The following is a 19,632-nucleotide window of genomic DNA, read 5'->3' on the forward strand; positions in this document are numbered from 1 at the left end:
AGTCAAAAGCTGTCAGTCAACTTTATCATGAGAATTTCCAAAATCTCGTGAATTGCCCCATTTAGCCTTATTTTCAGAGGAAAAGTCCTAAAAATGGGGAATCGTAGAAAAAGCAAGCCACTCCATATTAAATAGCAGGAGAGATGACCTGATTATTTCTTCTGTAAAATGTAAACAACTTAGACTGTTAATCACCAATTTCAGAAGAATGAATACTACTGCTAATATTAAAATAATGGAAATTTTATTTGAATGAAAAACTTGAGTTTACAATCAGTTATTAAGTGAAGAGTGAACAATTTGCATTTTTCTATTCTATGACACATATGAAAAACCTCTCAGTAAATAAATATTTCTGTGAACAGATTTAAGATAAGGCATTTTTCAAAGATAAAGCCCATATCAGTTGTTCCTCACCCTTCAACATGGCTCACATCAAACATGAAAAAAAATTCACTGGATAACTCTGAAAAAAAGTAGGCTGTTGGATCACAACCCAAAAGTCCCAGTGGCAAGAATGTTGTGCTCATTCATTAGAGAACAAGTTAATTAACCTATTACCCCTATTCAGAACAAACTATTTACATTTTGTTGAATAGGGAACCTCTGAAAACAGCACTCTGTTAGAATCAACAATGTACACCCAGACTATAAAAATGGCTTTAAGAATATTTTTGTCCACCATTTGTAAAGTGCCACTATCAATTTTAAGTCTGCATTTTGCCCACTGAGTACCAAAATACTGAAGAAACCATAGCTTCCAAATCCTGCTGTTCTTGACAAGAGTTTGAGGCTAATAACAGTCCACCATACAACCAATACCACAAAAGCTACTTACTGGGAAACAAATGCAGGTATGTAACTGAACCTCATGATGTTACATATGTACTCCTACAAACCATAATCGGATCCCACTTTGGTCTTTGTGAAGTCCATACTGCAATATCCTGAAACATTTTATGTTCATTACACAATGGAGAGAAGCTGGAATTGCAGTGCAGTATGAGCTCATTACAGCATCTTCAATTTTTTTAATAATAGCATGCTTTTGTTTAACCCGCAGTTTGGATCAGAGTGGCAAGTTCTGTCCTTCAGGATCTGTGTCGCTGTTGCTGGGTTGAGGATGGATTGGTAGAATATCTAGCTCATCCACCTGGGGGGTGGGGTGCATCACCACTAGCTGGTCCTGGGGAATGTCTGCTGCAGCTGCTGCTAGGTTGGTAATTGATTTACTTTTCACACACTGGAAGTCAACATGGCGACTTTTCCCTTCTTCCTTCTCCCATGACATCCTTATGAAAGGTCTTTGGACATAATTATAGATTACCTCTGGTCTCCCACCAGGTCGCTTCTTAACTTTTTCTTTATATGTGGGATAACCTAGAAAAAAATCACCAATAACATTTACAAATTTTATTTCACTCAACATTTTTGAGGACTCTCAGGTAGAATACAGCATTTTATTCAACAAAAATATTTTATTAAGGTACACCATTATGTAAATCCTTCTTCCAGCTGTTCACCACAGTTTTACTGACACTTTACTTTTAACACTTTCTGTAATTAGATTCATTTCATGAAAGATACATGATTCATTCTAAGTTGAAATTTCAAGCTATGTTTCTGTATAAGAATAAAGCTTAAACTTCAGCAGAACTACAGTTTACCTGAATTAAGACATGATATTGTAGAAAGGACAACACAATGACTGCCAAGGCTTATCTCTTTTTTTGAAGTCATTATGTTGCAGTATTATGTGGTCCTCGTTTAAGTGACTGTTTAATCTTAACTTATCAGTGACTGTTCAAGCTTATGATAGCACTGAATTAGTGAATCCTCAAGGTTCTGGCTGTTGCAGCATCCCTGCATTCGTATGATTGCTATTTGCAACCTCCACTGCCAGCTTCTGATAAGCAAAATCTATGGGGAAGCCACAACTGTTGTTGTTAACAAGGACTACCTTACTCCCTCTTATTTCACTGTGGTTTTAGATCATAAATGTCTACATTCTAGTTTTTCACTACATGTTGGATTAGACAACAAGATCAAATTATCTTACCTTCTATACCTAATCGAATTTTCTTAAGACCCCTTTCCTTCAGGACTGATTTGGCCACATCTCTGTTCTCAATATACTTGAAGAACCTATATAACTTCGTGCTATAAATAACTGTGGAGAAAAATACATTTCATGAAATCAATAAACTGTATATATGTTCAGCCAGTATACAATAATGGTAAAAAAACATCTAATGCATTTTGAAACAAGTTGATTTGAAAAATATACATTGCACACTTCCGGTTGTCGGCTTTGCTGACAGCAGGGATTCGCTTTCTCTGCGATTCCTGCTGTGCTAGCCGCCTTGGTGCCTCCGATCCTGACGGATTTGGAGGCTAAGGCTGCCCTGTTGGGGCAGCTGAAGATAGGGGGGGATCCGGACGGGGGTGAGGGGCATTGCAACCCCACTCCAGCCGGCAATAACCCCCTTTTCTCAAGACGGTCCAGCGGTGGTCTTTTTATGGCCACCATAAAGAAGCCGGCAATTGGATAAAGAATGCGCAGGAGGGAGAAGGAGTTTTCTTTTTTTTTTTAAAGAAAGTTTTTTCTTGGTCGAACTGGGACCTTAAGGATATATTTAACACCTGGGAAAGTAATGACTTGGAAGCTATAATGTTCCCGATTGATGTTTTCAGCTGCGAAGAAAAGTGACGAAAAGGGGAAGTTACTCTCCCTCCCCTATGGAATTAACAAATGGACAAGGGAAACCAGCCTTTTGGTAGAAGGTAAAACCTAAACTCCTTTGTTATAAGTGGGAAGGGAGAGGCTTGGGAAAACAAATTTTTACTCTAAGACTTTGCTGGAGGAGATGCCTTGAAGATAAAGAGAATTTTCTTTCCCTAATTTGACTTCACCCCTAGAAGAGAAACTGTAAAAAGAAGAAGCTTCTACTCTGCCTGGACTGTTTGATGACTGTGGGACTTTGGGACTTTTGGGAATTGTTTTAAGCTTGGAAATAACTGATTGGTTTAAGAAGAGGATACAGAAAGAGAAGAAGAAACTTTAAAATGGCTCTATCTCTTGATGAACTAAAAAAACAATATCTAAAAACAAAGAAAGAAGGCAAAGATGTTATGGGAGAAGCCCTTTGTTTCCTAGATATGGCGCTTGCTATGTGTCAGCAAATTAAACAACAGCTGGAAGAAACCGAGGAAGAAGAAGCCATTTTTAATGAACTAAACGGTGTGACTAAGAAAGGAGAAAGAGAGGAGCGAAAAGGAAGGACTTAAGAAATAAAAAAATATTTATGAAAGAGAAAAAGAAGATGCAAAAACAACAGAATGCTAGAAAGCAAAAGGAAAGAGGAATGCAGAAAGGGGAAATTAAGAAGGCAGAGGTTTTGAGAGGAGGGGGTAAAAGTTTAGGCGGGCTAAGAAGGAAAGGGAAAAGGGGGAAAAAGTTACAAAGATATAAGACAAGATGGAGATAAGGAAATTTTTTTCAGGGATAATGGGTAATATATGGGTTTTTTTAAAAAAGGGGGGGATTCTGCAAAGTACATATGAGTATTGTAATAGTGGTATTTGTATTATAAGTAGATAACCAGAACTTTTTAAGATCTAATAAAAGGCTAAAATATCAAGGTATAACTTTAAAAGGTTTAATAATGAATGATAATAAGTTTTAATAAAATACTAAAGGGAATGTTTAAAATATTAGTTTGAATATAGAGTTTAATGGATTAATGTGTTGATTGTTATGGATTTATTATTGTAGTATTGGTTTTTGAAATAGTAGAATGTACTAAGCAGAATCTGATTGGGATTTAGGTGTTATTTTAAATTTTAACTTAGGGGAATGATAGAAAGGCATCATACTCCGATTAGTGATTCCAGGGGAAACTATTCTTTTTAAATTGGAAATGAGACAGATGTAAATGGAGAAATGGACAAAAGATATAAAAATATTTTTTTTAAAAAAAAGCAAGATTAAATATATAAAACAGAATTAAGATGAGGCAAAAGTGGAGAGGAGTTATATAATAGATATAGAATGGTAAATAAGATGGGTAATGGTATATAAGAAAAGCGTGAATACAACTGAGTCCATACAAAAAGAGGTAATCTGGGGCCAAGTTACTTTCTAGAAGAAAGCTTTATGTTTTTATGTCTGTGTTTTATGTGTGTGTGTTTAATTAAGAATTAAATAATAAAATCTCGGAAGAAGACTAGATGAGAATAATTATAAACAAGCCAGAGGGAAATATAAAGTTGATGACTGGATAGCAGATAAATCAGAAAGGAAATATGATTGAATAATGATTAAAGAGAAACAATGTGGAATTTGGTAAAGGGAATTTACGTGTTTATATGGAAATGGGATAAATTATAAGTATGTGATATAAAGCAATATGTTACCTGCCTTGTAAGGATCTACAATGGAAAGAGGTTTTATGTTTTTAATGTTTAATGATGTTTTGTCTTGTTTGTTTGTTTGTAAAATCAATAAAACTTGTTTTAAAAAAAAAAAGAAAAATATACATTGTATTATTTACATTATCTAAGAATCCATGTATTACTAGATTGAAGAGTGATCGGACATGGTAACCGAGGCTAATATGCCCCGTGCACACTGACTATACTGTCATCTTACACACACAAATGGAACAACGTGATCATAAGCCAAATATGCCTACAATTCTCCAAACGACAGATATGACAGGGCACATTACAGTCAATGTGCTGAACTGCCATCAAATTACGTCTACTAAATGATGCAGGTCTGTACAATGCAGAGTGATCAGAGGTACTGTAGTGCATATATTTCAAAAATAAATGATACAATTAATTATATAGAAAAGGGAATGAGCCAAATTCAACTGCAGTGCCAACTGACTTACTCTGAGAATATTCTTCTCCCATTTGAGGTGGGTACTCTTCATCCCAATCAACAACATCATCATCAGTGAGCACTACAATATGACACTCTCTTTCCCCACTCTGAGCACTGGCTACCATCAGTGGCAGTATCATTTCTTCAAGGTAAAATTCAAACTGTTTCCGAGCACCATCATTTGATAATTCATGCATGAGAGCACCTGAAATGAAAACAATTAAATTCATTACTCTCTGTTCATAAGAATACTGAGCTGGATTTTAGATGATCCATTATTAATTGTTTCAATAAAAATATTACCTTTGGCACAACAGAGGTGCAACTTCTCATAATTCTCATAATTGCTAAATGATGCTCAAATATTTTAAATATGTTACCTTGTACTTCCTAGCTTCTGGACTTAGAATAGTAATTGCTGATGTTTACAAGGCACCTCTGATTTGCATATAAAGCTAAATAAGCTGAACCAAAGTAATGTAACATGAGAATTAATCAACACATCAAAATCATTAAGATTTTGCAGGAACCTCAAAAATTATGTCTTGAAAATAGTCAGATAGTTATTTGAGCACATAACATCCTTTAAATATTTTTCATTTTAGTAGAAGGAAGTCTCTTCCTATATTACCCGAAGAACTAAAAGGATTGTATCTACCATCCTTAATATAGCAAACAAAATGGAGTAGTAATTTATCTGCTACACTGAGCAAAAATACTGGCATCAACGTTTTATGGGGGACCTTCAGTCCCTATTTTAATTTGGCTTTCTACAGAAAGTCTAATCTAAATGTTTAAACTGAGTAATCCAGGCCCTCCACTATCTCAATAAATGTACACTACCTCTAGAGGCTGCTGTGAGTGGAGGCAAAAAATTAATATTATTAGCTAAATATATATTTTTATCTTCTGCCTTCAGTTCCTTTTAACTGTGGATGAATTTCAATCTGTTTGAAGTTAAAGTTGTCTAAAACTCTCTACTTTCTTATTTACTATCCTTGAGATCTGATCAAGCCAGCTCTGTGCTGAACCAGCAAATATTGAAAGCTAATGTGGTGTATTAATTAAAGTGCTGTTCTAGAAACCAGGAGACTGTGAGTAACAGGCCTCACTTAGGCATGAAAATTAGCTGGGAGACTTTGGACCAATCTCTCTCTCTCTTAGCACAACCCACCTCACCTGTTGTTGTTGTTGTTGTTGTGGTGGTAAAAATAGAAGGGAAGTAATTAGTATGATAGCCATCTTGATCTGACAATACACACACACATAACAACTATGGATCTAATTATACATTACTCATATATTTATAGATATAAAGCCTGATCTAAGTAGTGCTCAAATTCTCCCTAATACTGACAGCACAGACATACAGAAGCATCAACAGCTTGACAGCTTTAAACTTGACAGCTTTAAGACTTGTGGACTTCAACTCCCAGAATTCCTTCTCCAGTCATGTTAGCTCAGGAATTCTGGAAGTTGAAGTCCACAAGTCCTAAACTTGCCAAGTTTGAAGATCCTTGATCTACAATATATCTTATTCAATTTAAAGTATCCCAAATGTAGAAGGGGCACTACTTTGACTGTTTTGAAAGAAAGATGTGGAAAATCCTATACTTGGGACATTTAGATCTCTGAAAGTTTAGGGAAGCGGAGCTGAGCGTATGTTTTCCTTCAACATATATACATTGAAAATACTCCAAACTTTTCACCAATTGAAAAGTTTACAAGTAACACAGTTCAAGCTATGCCTATTTATTAGACTAGAACCCCTTTATAACAGCTTGGTCATCTTGATATTATTTATGATTCTTACATGCAGTTTTCAGAATTACGATGTTCATAGTTTTGCAAAGTTTAAGCTCTATGTTCCATAGCTTAGATAGCTTATGTTCAGTGACATGTTTTGTGGTTCTCTAATCTATTAATATTTTTAAATATATTTTATATTGCATCTTCTTTCTATATAATCAGTAAAATTATTTAATGTTAGACATTTGTAACAGTAATGCTAATACTTTAAGTATTTCTCCCATTCTACAATCCAGATATATATGGAGTTGTTGGTTATAAGCTGCATTGTTAGATGCTGGTCTACGAGTGAAATAAAGTTTTATATATAAAGCCTCTATGTACTTAACAGGTATAACTATAGTATATATTACTAAACTCAATCATTAACCCAATCTATAATATATTTTATGATATTAAATGCTCAAATATTACTTAAAGTGGTTTATGGGCAGGAAACAGCATCTTTAAAATGTACGTATAGATAAAGCAGGTTAACAGCAATGTTACACTTACTGAGGTCTCTACATTTGATAGTACTATAATCAAAAGAAATACATAGATAGTCACACGCTTCTCGTAGTTCAGGAATAGATATTCCATCAGGACAACGTATCACCCCAGTCTTGTAATAATCCTTAAATTAAAAAAGAAAAAAGAAAAATTTATGAGAAAACATTTATTTTGTACAGAATAGTTTTTCTAATCCTTGCATGTTTTTCTGCTGCTGCAAACAAACTGGGTATCCAGTGGTGTTGCAGAATGAAGTAATCTTCCTGTCATATGGAGACTGAGAAGAGATTATGATAGAACTCGTACAAGAATTCCAAGAACAATTCAAATTGCTTGGGCTAACAACATTATGTTTAATGAATCTTAGGAAATGTCTCTCCCATCAGAAATGTTATCATACGAAGATTTTAATGTCTTCATTCTGTCTCTCAACTTTAGTTTTCTACTCCCTTACTTACAAATAGCAGTGTTGAGGAACTCCGGTATTTTCTTGGGCAAAATCTTTTCAATTAATATATTAGTAATCATGAACACATTTTTATGAAAAATAACTTGCCTCACTATTGCTGCCTTTCCCCAACAATGCACTGCAATATTCCAGAAAATGGCACATAGATGGCAAGCCCAAAATGAATGGCCAGTATCTTAACTAAGCTGAGAATCCTTTAACATTCAGACATACCAATGAGATGTCTGAACATAGTAAGTCAGACTTACATCTAAATTCTTTATTCCTGAATTTTCCAAGTTTTTGTAAAATTCCAGCATGTACTAGTAGTACTTAGTATCTTGTTTAAATAAATTATAGATGTTCATGATAAGCTTTTATAGGAATGGATTCCTTTTTTAAAAATTTCATAAATATGAAAGGGTGGGAAGAACAGTATCTTATGAAACCTCACCAAGATAGCACGAAACACAGTGGAACCAATTCCTTCAGCCACTTCATATTCTCCTTTTTCATTGGGCCGTGTGAAATTATGTTCCCTTCCAGAACCAAACATCCTATATATAGAAGAAAAAAACATGTTATTCAAAATCCACACAGTGCACATAGTTCACCAGTATTTGAATTCAATTTGGTAAAATTTAGAAGGAATTATAGAAATTCAGAATATGTACTGTTAAGGGGACTTACAGATTTTACAAGAGGTTACATTATGTTCATATATCCAAAGTAAAAAAAAATATTTTGAAATATTTTAATGCATGCAAAATATGAATTCAAAAACATTCATATCTGAACTTCAAAGTTTAAGACAGAAGTGTTTTGCAATTTTTAATAATATTTCTATGTAAAGAGATGAGTAAGGAAAAATACTGATCTCCACATAAGTAGTATCTAGTAGTATTATTTAAGCACTTAGACTTATATATCATTTCACAGTGCTTTACAGCCCTCTCTAATTGGTTTACAGAGTCAGCATTTTACCCCCAACAATTTGGCTCCTCATTTTACTGATCTCAGGATGAAACACTAACATGAGAATTGAACTGCTGGCAGTTGGCAAAATTAGTCTGCAATACTGCATTCTAACCACTGCGCCACTAGGGCTCTTTAACAGAAGAGCAAATAATGAGATAAATAATATTTCATAATATGAAGACATTTGTTTTTAGCCATGATTTACAGGGATATCTGATGGTATATATGCAATAAAAAGCCATACCAACCTGCCCAGCATTGTATTTGGCTGTGCAGTAAAAACTGAAGGATCTACAACAAATCGAGTATTGTCCACTATAAGTGTGACTCTCTCTGACGTTCTTATGTTCCGTGCTCCCTCTTTTACATTCTCATACACAAAAACCATTTCTCCAGCATTTTTGCAACTCCCATCTGAACTTGACTGGCTGCTGTTTCTACTACTGTTTACTAGACTGCTACTGGATCCATTCGGAGAAGCTTTCTGAGGACGAGGGCTGCTTGGTCGAGATGAGCTATGATCCTTCTCACGCTCTGCAATGAAAAGTAATACAAGTATTTAAAACTAGGGTGTAGTATCAGAACATGTTATAACTCAAAAACATATTTACAAGGGCAACAGTTTTTTCCTCACATTAAGCCAAACTTATTTTTGGATTTTGGTTTGGTGCCAGTAGTAACTCAGAGTACGATCTCTTGATGTGTTAGAGAAAACAGGCAGTCTTCTGGCACTAGCATGTTTGCTGCAACTTATAAAGTAATAAAGGTAGGGAAAAAAACTAATTAAAATATAATTCAGCAACAGGATTATACTTTAAATTATTCTAAAATCTGAGGTACCATAGACCAGTTTTCCCTAATGCTCTCCAGATAGTTTGGATTACATTTGCCATCACAAAAGGCTTGCCAGCATCCAAAACAAGTGGAAGATGATAGATTGAAGAAAAATGCCACACAACCAGTTTCCATGCTTGGACCTCAATACAGGGTATCAAACAGAACATACACATGTAACATTGTCCCGAACATTTATGTATCTGAGGCTTAGATAATTTCCTTGGTAATTTTTAATTTGACACAAATTATAAATATTAAATGGTGAATGAGGATTTATATTTCTTCCATCCTGGAGGCAGTTACTGCATTAGAAGATTCCCCCTCCACTCTATTGTATACCCTCCACTATCTTAGGTATTTCTTTCTTTTTAATGTATCTGTACATCTTACCATTTTAATATTTTCTACTGTTTTACCAGATCATAAGCCACCCAGTGCCATGTTACATAGGCAGTGAATAAATTTAATAAACATTCTCAATGAGATTCTTAATTATGTTAATTTTGAAGCTTTCACATTTTAGGTTTGTGACACAAGAACCAAAGTGAAAAGATTTTATGTTTGACAAAAATATGTACTAATAAAAAATAGAAAATAAATATCTTAAACAGAAACAGGTTTCTTGTGATATACCTCCTTGATGTTGCCTTGTTGGTGAAGTAACATTTCTGATGCATGGAGTGAGCTGGGATTCAAGACGTTCATGGGATGAGTCACGTGATCTATCACTTGACCGTCTTCTGTCTCTTGATCTTTCATGTCCACCACTAGCCCCATGAAGACTCATTTTGTGGCAATCACCCTTAATAAGATGAGATGAAGTACTAGAAGATAAATGAACATGAGATAGTATTTAGAATTTTTAAATAGCAGTCAATATAAAATAGATCTTATATTGTGAATTTTTATTTTTTCAATTTCAGTAGTAATCTAATACCAACCTCTTTCCTGAGGAGTTTAGAAAGAGGCACAATGCTTGTGGGAAAGTCATATGTATATGGCAAGATTTTCACCTTTTCATGACATCCTGACAATATGTACATAAAGAGTTGGGAAATGCCTTGGAAACAAAATGAGCCAAACCAGAAATGCAATGGATGTCTGGATCGGATGCCTGAAGGCTATCAGGCACTCATGCTGCATCACATCTCAATAACTGCATCATACTGGGGTTGCCTTCTGAATAACTGGTCATGGGGTTGCCTTCTGATTAAGATTCTTAAGTTTGTACAAAGTGTTAGGCCATGTGCAAACAGATGAAAACTGTTTCACAAATAGTAACTCAAATTTAACCAGTGTACTGTTTGCCAATGAATTTCTGAGAATAATTCAAATGCTGATTATTACCTATACGATGGTATGTTCATGGTAGAATCTGTCCTAACATTACGATTGCATGTTTTGTCTTTTCAACCCTTATGGAGTTAAGAAGACAGGGATCCAAAAATTTGTCTTTCCTATGTAACAGCCTGATACCATCCACATATGAACACTCCCTCTTTCTCTAGTTTTTCAAATATTAATTGTAGTCATATATTGTTACCATATATTATCAACTACGCTTAATATCTTTTAACTATTTTGTGATTTTTTAATAATTTATAGATGAATATGTAAGCCACACAGATATATATTTTTTTTTTGCTAAATCATGAAATCTAAATACATCATTATGAAGCATGTCAAGTTTAATTTAAAGTTTGGAATTCATACTCTTTTCCACAGAAATCTCAAACCGCTCTATTTGAAAAAATTCAAAATTAGATGAATATTTCAGGCTACATCAAACTGAAATTTTTACTAGTTGCTTAATGTCAAATTAAAATGTTAATCAACTGGAACATTAAAATCATATTTGGCCTGGTAACTTTCTATTAAACCAACTAAATACAATATGAGGGGTACCAGAAAAATAAAGTACTACTTTGCCTTTGAAGTTTAATAACCTCTTCTACACACAAGCACTGAAGGAAATGTACGGTACTTGGCTTCCAGTTTACATTATTTTCCTATAACCTCTAACTCCAATCTCACTTGAGGCAATTGTGAAATCAGCAGCAAATCAAATCATTTTTTTTTTTCATATTTGAGACTTTTGACTATTTCAAGAAACTTTACATTCAGGTGCTATAATTTTTTTAGAATGTATTTAACTTCTTATATAAAGACAGCATTTTCCCCATTTATACAGTACTGACAGGATTTTTTTTAAAAAAACAACAATATTATTGTGACATCCTCTGGCCTTTTACAACTGAAGACCCACAGATATGCAGAAAGCCCACAAAAATACTGAAATTGGTTACAATAATATCCAAAATAGTCAATACAAAAAAAGTTGCTTCTGAGAAGGTGAATATAGTGGAACCTCAGGTCGCAAACTCTTCTGTTTGCAACCAAATCGAGTGATAACCAGAATTTTTAGAACAGTTTTGCTTCTGGTCGTGAACAGATCTTCGGGTGGTGACCAAGCAAACCTGAAAATTGCCGCAGCTATTTTTCCTGCCACGCCCATTTCCCCCTTGGCACCATTTTTTGGGGGGGTCTGCACATGTGCAGACGGTTCTGCTTCCGGCCAAATCAGGTTGCGGCTGTAGTCCTGGAACAGGTTACAGTCGCAACCCGACGTTCCATGGTATATTCAAAGAAGAAATCCATTTAGGAAAAAATTTAGAATTGCCCAAGGAAGTGCACCAGCAGCATAATTTTTATCCTACTGAGCACATCAATTATACTGAGTGCATTAAATTTTGTGATCAATATCACTACAGTCTCATTGGTCTATAGATACACAGAACTTAGGGCACTGTCCTAAAAAGGAGGAAATGACAAATCATTTCTGAAAAAACCTTGCAAAGAAAACTGCAGGGACTTGTCCTGGTACTCTGAGAAGCCAACATGACTGAACTGAAGGAAATAACAAACCTTTCAGAACTAGAGATTTTTCTGCAATTAAAACTGGTAGCAAATCTTTCTTCACCCTGCATTGCTTTAAGTAGATGAAGGAAATGGGGATACAAAAAGAGAAACTAATTGCATGAGTCAAAAAGAGGGTTGTGAAAATATTTACAGACCCCTCACATCCTGAGCATAAACTGTTTCAACTCCTTCCCTCAAAACGATGCTATAGAGCATTGCACACCAGAACAACTAGACACAAGAACAGTTTTTTCCCAAATGCCATCACTCTGCTAAGCAATTTCCTCAACATTGTCCACCTATTTACAAAGTCTGCACTGCTATTACTATTAATCTTCTCATCACTCCTTATCATCCATCCCCTCCCACTTGTGACTGTATGACTGTAACTTTGTCGCTTGTATCCTTACGATCTATATTGACTGTTTCCTAGTTTGATTTGATTGCTTATTGTACCCTATGACTATTATTAAGTGTTGCACCTGATGATCCCTGACTCTTGACAAATGTATCTTTTCTTTTATGTATACTGAGAGCATATGCACCAAGACAAATTCCAATCACATTTGGCCAATAAAGAATTCTCTTCTTTTCTGTTCTATTCTCTTCTAATGTGAAAGTATGTACTTAGCTACACATTTTAAATAGCCAATGTTACAAAAGTACTTAATTATATTAAATAAATATGTTAAATGTAATATAACATTCCTTGTATTAAAATAACTGAGAAAGAAAGACAAGATTACATAAATTAGGGATAGTAATTTATGCAATTTTGTAACAGTCAAAAATAGTATTTTTTAATAAATGTTACTGGTAAATAACTTAATTTTCCTTGCTGTTCAATATTATATGTATATTTTCAAGTCCAAATCATGTTTAATGGCCCTTGCTTGTAAGCCTTAGAACTGTAATGTTGGCAACATCAAGCAAAATATTGGATAATAGATTCATACAAATACTCAACTAATCCATTTAAAAGGTTTTCAAGTTTATAATATGAATACAGATTATACTAACAAGCAACTAAACATTTTAAATAATGATAAAGAAGAATCTTCAAAACTTTAATATTTCATATAACTTCTTGGAAATGACAAAAAAAATTCTGTATTAGCATGGAATTAATTTTACACATTAATATAGCTAAACTCATGTTAGAAAGTACTGATAGCATCAGTTATGACATAAATTAGACAAATGATAAAACAGACACAAAAAAGACAAACTTATTAGGAAGTTCTTATTTGTCACATATGTAAAATAAGTTTTTTTCTTCTAAAATAGCAATATTTTTATCCAGTTAGTATATATTTTTGCTTCTGCATTTTAAAGTTAATTTTCCCCAATGGCTTTATATATTCTGTATGGATAGATGCACGGATGAAATATGCCTAAAAAAAAGGATGACAAGATCTTGGGAAAGTAGAATTTGTTCTTAACCAGTAAATCATATCACAGAAATTTTGTATCATGAAAGTGTACCCCATATTCCATCCAAAAGAAATAGAAAATGAGAAATCATACAGAAATATCTAATGCTAGTGTTATATTTTATTATTTCTCATCCATTTCCTAAATGCTAAAATGCTTTTCTGAATTCATTTTCCAAACCTATAAGCTGCTTAAGGAGAAGTGCTAGTTGGTAAAAAAAAATAAAGAAATCTCAAACTTTAAAACAAGGAATAAAAAGATAACTTTAAAACCCTGAATTTTAGCCATGGAAATATAATATTTTCACCAAGTAAGTAGACATTTTGTATCTATTTCCGGACATAAATGAAATCCATTTGTAGCTGTCCACTGGTAAGAGCTAGTGAGCATTTTCTGCTTTTTATTTCTATTCCTCTATCCACTTAATTAGTTCTAGATACTCTAGCACAGGGAAATGTGATGCAGAAAAAAAAAACAGGAAACTTCAATTATAGGAGCAAAAATCTGCTTACCACAGCGTTAGATGAAACACAGTTTTTGCTCATTCCAGAAAGATAAGTTTTGCTCTACAGCAATCTTATAAAACCCGCAAAATGAAACACAATCGTCTTCAGAAATGTCCAAACACAAGGCAAGTTCATGCATATTAACACTTAGATATATCTATGGCAAACACATGCTACAGGAAGCATGCCTGATGACTCAGATAAAATGCTTCCTACTCAAGTGATAAAAACTCTAGCGAGATAGTCATTATGCTACAAAAATTTCCTCAAAAACAATAGTATAAAGGTTTATACTCAATGTTCTCATCAACCAATTCAATGGCATCTATTAAGGAAATTGGTTTTCTCTTGTTTGCAGAATCTTCCTTCCAAGTTTACTCAAGATTCTAGACATATCCAGAAAAGATTTGGGTAAATTTGCAGGGGAAAGAGAAATGTGTTCAAACAATGTTATCAATTTTACTTTTAAGATTCCTAAAAATGAAAGGTTTAAATAAAAATGAAAATATAGTTCTCACTGTATTTGTGAGAAGTAAACTAAACCTTCAAAGTGAATCTATTTCACTTTTATACTGGAAATTAAATAACCCAAACCTTCTAAAAGTTATAGGGTATGGAAATATGAAAAATGCACAGGAAATTTTTACTAATTTTTACAGCAGCTTTGTAATGTAAAGTTCAACCAGCTGCATTATTCAACTTTCCTTTCCCATCTTATCTTGCATATTTTTTTTCTTTTGCCAAATTCCTATTGCTCAACTGCTACTACTGTGTTTTTTTTTCTTCACTTAAAAAAAAAGCATGTAGCATCTGAAAGTGATTTGTGTTTAGGGACATTTCATTCCAAGAATAAAATACTGCCAAATAGTATTTTTGTTTATTTGAACATTTATATCCTAGTAAATGAGATATGATTTCCCATTCTCCTCAAATATTTTAGTTCTGTTACATTTTGTTTAATGAGGAAAGTGAGCCTTTGAGATATTTATAAAACATGTTAAATTACATGCCACTTTGCTTTTATTAAACAAACTATTTTGCTAGATTAGATTTGTTTCTCACTTGCTCCCCCCAAAAAACCATGTTAACTATAAATCCAGGTGGAACACTTTATAACCTCTATATAATTATAATACTCTAATATATAGGCATTTGTAGCACCAATTTCTATCTCAGTCCAACCTACATAGGTGATGTCCTTGTTCAACTTCTATATATTGTTGTTATAATGTTGCTATTATATAGCAGGCTCTTCACATTGTTTCAGGGTGACAGCTGATCCAAGCTGTTTCCATACAGCAATCTTGCTGCTAACAATTTACTGATCAGCCAATTGCATACAGCAGAAACGTCTTGATAAAATACACACACCCAACTTTAGAGTGCTCTTAGAGAGTAGTTCCTATATTATGACACTGTCATTCATTCTAACTATTCAAATCAATAAATTAAGCATCACCAATAACAGCTGAAAAAATTGCATAACATCATTAACAGAAATTGAAATGTAAACTGTAAAAAGATGTGGTTCATTTTAATATTGTTGTGTAAGGTAAGGATGATATGATCTAACTTGCATCATACTCTCATGAATCATCTTTTTTCTTTCTTAATACAGAGTGGACTTGAAACTTTAAATGTTACATTTATAAATTCTTGGCCCAGAAGACCACAAATAAAGAAAAAATAATCTAATGAAATCTAAACAATAATCAAATTTTAAATACATCATTTCATATATTTTCTATTTCTGCTAAATTCAGCTTTTGCTCAATAATATTTCTATTTATGTTATAACAGTTACTTTAGATTCATGGTCAGACTTCTCTTTATCATATAAATATTTCAAGAGATCAATTACACAAAGAACTATTCCTCCCCTTTTCATATTCCCGTCTTAGTTAAGTACTGAAAACCGTATTGGATTGTTAACAGATACGCACCTTCTTTTTGAGTAGAAAAGGGCAGGAACACAAAAACATGGAGAAAATGTTGAAAACAAAGTACAAAAGAAATCTGCTCCTCTCCAGCCTGCAGATTTAGAAGCCAGTTCAGCATTCTCTGGCATTACTTGCTAAGTTCAGCATATTTGTTCTTTCCATTCTCCTCTTAATACTTTACGTCTACAGCATATATTAGCCTCACTTTCTAGCATCCTCTTTTCTTCTCCATCTCAAGGGTAACACTCTTGTTACAGCTTTTCTGTGCATTAAGTACTCAGAGAGGTAAGCCCGCAAGATATTATTTCAATTCATTTTCTCACAGCCACTGACTCAGCCATGCACAGTGCAGCACTGACGTCTAACCTCACAGCCTCCAGTAAGCTGAATTGATGCTTACCATTTCCCTTTTTCTAAGCTGCCATTGGCTGGCATATTTGATGGATAGTGTACAGAACGCATAAGGAAAGAGCTGCCTGGTATACTGCCAAGTGCCATCTGTGAAGCTATTTCTAGCCCTACCCGCTTGTCAGATTTTAATAAACTAATAAAGCATCTGAAATGTTTTTTCTGTCACCTATCTTTCATGTCTCATTCTTTAGGCTTTCACTGCAGCTGAAATACCAGAATTCATTCAGCATATAGTAATTTGTCTGGACAGCAATTCACAGCAAGAGATTCTTAATAAAAGTCCTGTGCCGTTTGTTTGAAACACAGGAGAGAAAGACAATTGTCATGAGAAATTTATGTCAAGAAATTGCATGTACTAAAAAAGGAAAACATGTTAATTATTCTAAGCATAATATTTCAGCCCCCAAAAATAACATTTCAGTTACATGAATGCAAAGAAAAATCTTAAGGTTTTAGTTTCAAAGAACAAGTCAGAGAAACAAATAAAAAAGTTTCTGGTCTTATCCCAGCAAGCAAAATTCAGTTTGTGAAAATCTGTGATTTTCAGAATATGTGCAATATATTTGCACAATGATAGCTGTATATATGTTTGTATCAATATTATAACTTCTGCAAAACTCTGAATTTGGAAGAGATGCTGTTCAATACATAGGTATACAGCACCCATCTATGACTTATTGAAACAATCATGACTATTTCCCAATTAAACAGCAACTGTCAAAGCCTCCACAGAGCAGCCCCACAACTACTGTCTTATACCTATACTATACTAATCTTTTTTTACACCTATGATCTGCCTGCTTTACTCAGGACTCAGGGCGCAAACAGTTCTTCAAGGAATGCTAAAGAAATGAGAGAACATAGTTCAACATGCAAAAGGCATAAGGCAAATATGGCTGGCAAATTAAAAGGCCACATCTGCTCACATACATAAGGGTAAACAGGTTCTATCTATTAGGTTAGGGGCTGAAAACTAGTTTTCTCACCTGCCAGCAGGCCAAAGGAGACAATCTACTTTAATGTCATTGAAAGGAACAGAGCTGGAAGGTGTTAAAACAATTTCAGTTGAAGGCTAAGGGTAGAATGGGATTCCAAAGCCTCTAACGTGGAACCATACCCATTATCGTTTGTTCATTGTTCAAAGAAAAGTATTATCACATTCACTTACATCTGTTATATGTATCTAGATATCCAGAATCCAGTTTCAAGTTTAAGATTTTTAAAAATGTAGAAACACCTACAAAATACACAAGGAAACAATAACAAATAACCTCCAAAGCAGGACTCAATTCTGCAGAAATGTGAAAAATGTGAGTCATAAACTGAATGAAAACATTCTGTGTATTTAGCACTCACATTTGCTGGGAATATTTTGAATATATGGAGTTGTATTCAATTGTGCCTTCTAGAAGAATACCTGCCATAAAATCAGTTTCTCATTTAGTAGCCCCAATTAGAGCCAGCAATTTGGTTGTTAAATGAAGTGATTGCAAAGTGAAGCATCATGAATTTATTATTCTATTTCAGCTTTCCTTTGCTTTGTAGACCAACAAAAGTCATAAATACAAAGAGTGGTTTGCAAGATTAGTTTTTCATTACCATCATAACTGCAAATGGTCTCTAAACATGGCAGTCAGTTAAGACTTTCTTCAATAGGAGTTTCTTCAATCACCACCTTTTCAAGATAAACGGAAACATGTCCTCTTCCAAAGAAAAGAGGACATGAGGACTACTTGTATTTCCCTTCTGCACACCTCAATTTGCATAAAAGTTATTAGAATCTCTGGAATGGGACATAAACAGAATTGTACATAGGAAGAACAATGGAAACCATTGTTACACGAGCAACTTACAGGCATAACACTGCATAAAGTTGGTAACCCTATCCAGAGCTAGTAGTGCAGCCATGAAGTCATGTTGTTTCTAGAAAAATAGAAATCCATCATGTTGAGATTAAATCTAAGCTTGTTTATACCCATCACAACTCTACAAACTGGGTTAGATTTGAGGGCATCAGTGAAAAGCTGACTATCATCAGTGGACTCAAAATACTTTGGACGGTCGGACCAAAGAAATATATGACTTCTCAGTAGCTTCATATATGTATGTGCTAGAGCTACTGCCACCCTGATCACTCCTTACTCACCAGTACTAGCTGAAACCAACCACAAAGAGAAGAACCTTTGCAGAAAGGTACCTTCATCCCTTTAACACAAAAGTAATCCAGTAGGATACCGTGATAGTAACAAAAGCGGCTGGGAGAATCTGAATTGAAAAGAATTCAGATAAACCAATTCATAAAGGTCCTTTATACCTGAATCACCCATACTTTCTGAACAAGAAATAACAGCACCAAGAAAGGGAAGTTGGAAATAAGGCAATAATTCTCCAACAAGACTAGATCAGACTTTCTTTAATATAGGCGATTCTTTAAAACACCACCTTTTTCAAGAAAGCAAAATCATGTTTTCTCAGAAAGAAGCATTAGCCATCTCTTGGATCCAGCCACTGACGTATCTACTGAATCTAGAAGAAGGAAGGGCATTGTCCCTGATCATATGCACCAACTTTCAGAGAGAGAGCCCTTAAGTTTCCCAAAGTACAAACTAATCTCAGATAACATTACAAAATATTATCTCTACTGTCACATCAAAATCTATTAAAGAAGCATCAAGCTCAAAATTAATGTAAGCAATTTTATCCTTGAATTATTTAGCAAGAGTGTCACAAGTTGCCACTTGAAACATCAACTCCACTATTCCTCTAAAGAAGGGAGTAAGCTAATCTAAACAAAACAACTAAAAATTGCAGACACAATAAGGACAATAAGGACAGAGAAGTCAGCATTCTCCCATGAACTGTTCAGAGCATCCAGAAGTGGGAGGTGCTTCAGTCTCTTCTGGAAAGGCTGGGCTTAAAACTCCGGGACGCTCCTCCTCCTCCACGGGACACCTCCTCAGCATCCCC

General features: G+C 34.3%; 1 protein-coding gene across 8 annotated transcripts in view; it reads right to left on the reverse strand.

Annotated features, from left to right (window-relative positions):
- Positions 1-227: 227 nt before the first annotated feature.
- Positions 228-19,632, reverse strand: part of BTBD10 (BTB domain containing 10) — a 29,491-nt gene continuing 10,086 nt past the window's right edge. For 6 of the 8 annotated variants that reach the window (XM_026705765.2, XM_087921155.1, XM_087921157.1 and 3 more), the window contains exons 2-8: positions 10,089-10,279; positions 8,867-9,152; positions 8,095-8,197; positions 7,196-7,316; positions 4,899-5,096; positions 2,060-2,170; positions 228-1,380 (exon numbers count right to left, since the gene is read on the reverse strand). In XM_026705765.2, the coding sequence (XP_026561550.1) occupies positions 1,070-1,380; positions 2,060-2,170; positions 4,899-5,096; positions 7,196-7,316; positions 8,095-8,197; positions 8,867-9,152; positions 10,089-10,242 (1,284 nt within the window). In that variant the 5' untranslated portion in view covers positions 10,243-10,279 and the 3' untranslated portion in view covers positions 228-1,069. Of the gene's footprint in view, positions 1,381-2,059; positions 2,171-4,898; positions 5,097-7,195; positions 7,317-8,094; positions 8,198-8,866; positions 9,153-10,088; positions 10,280-12,380; positions 12,440-16,257; positions 16,487-19,632 lie in introns of those variants that run through there. The other 2 variants (XM_087921158.1, XM_087921153.1) reach the window with 2 other exon arrangements.

The sequence above is a fragment of the Pseudonaja textilis genome, chromosome 1 (genome assembly GCF_049901715.1).
Source record: "Pseudonaja textilis isolate UNSWEBS1 chromosome 1, rPseTex1.2, whole genome shotgun sequence".
In the NCBI taxonomy this organism is placed as follows: domain Eukaryota; kingdom Metazoa; phylum Chordata; class Lepidosauria; order Squamata; family Elapidae; genus Pseudonaja; species Pseudonaja textilis.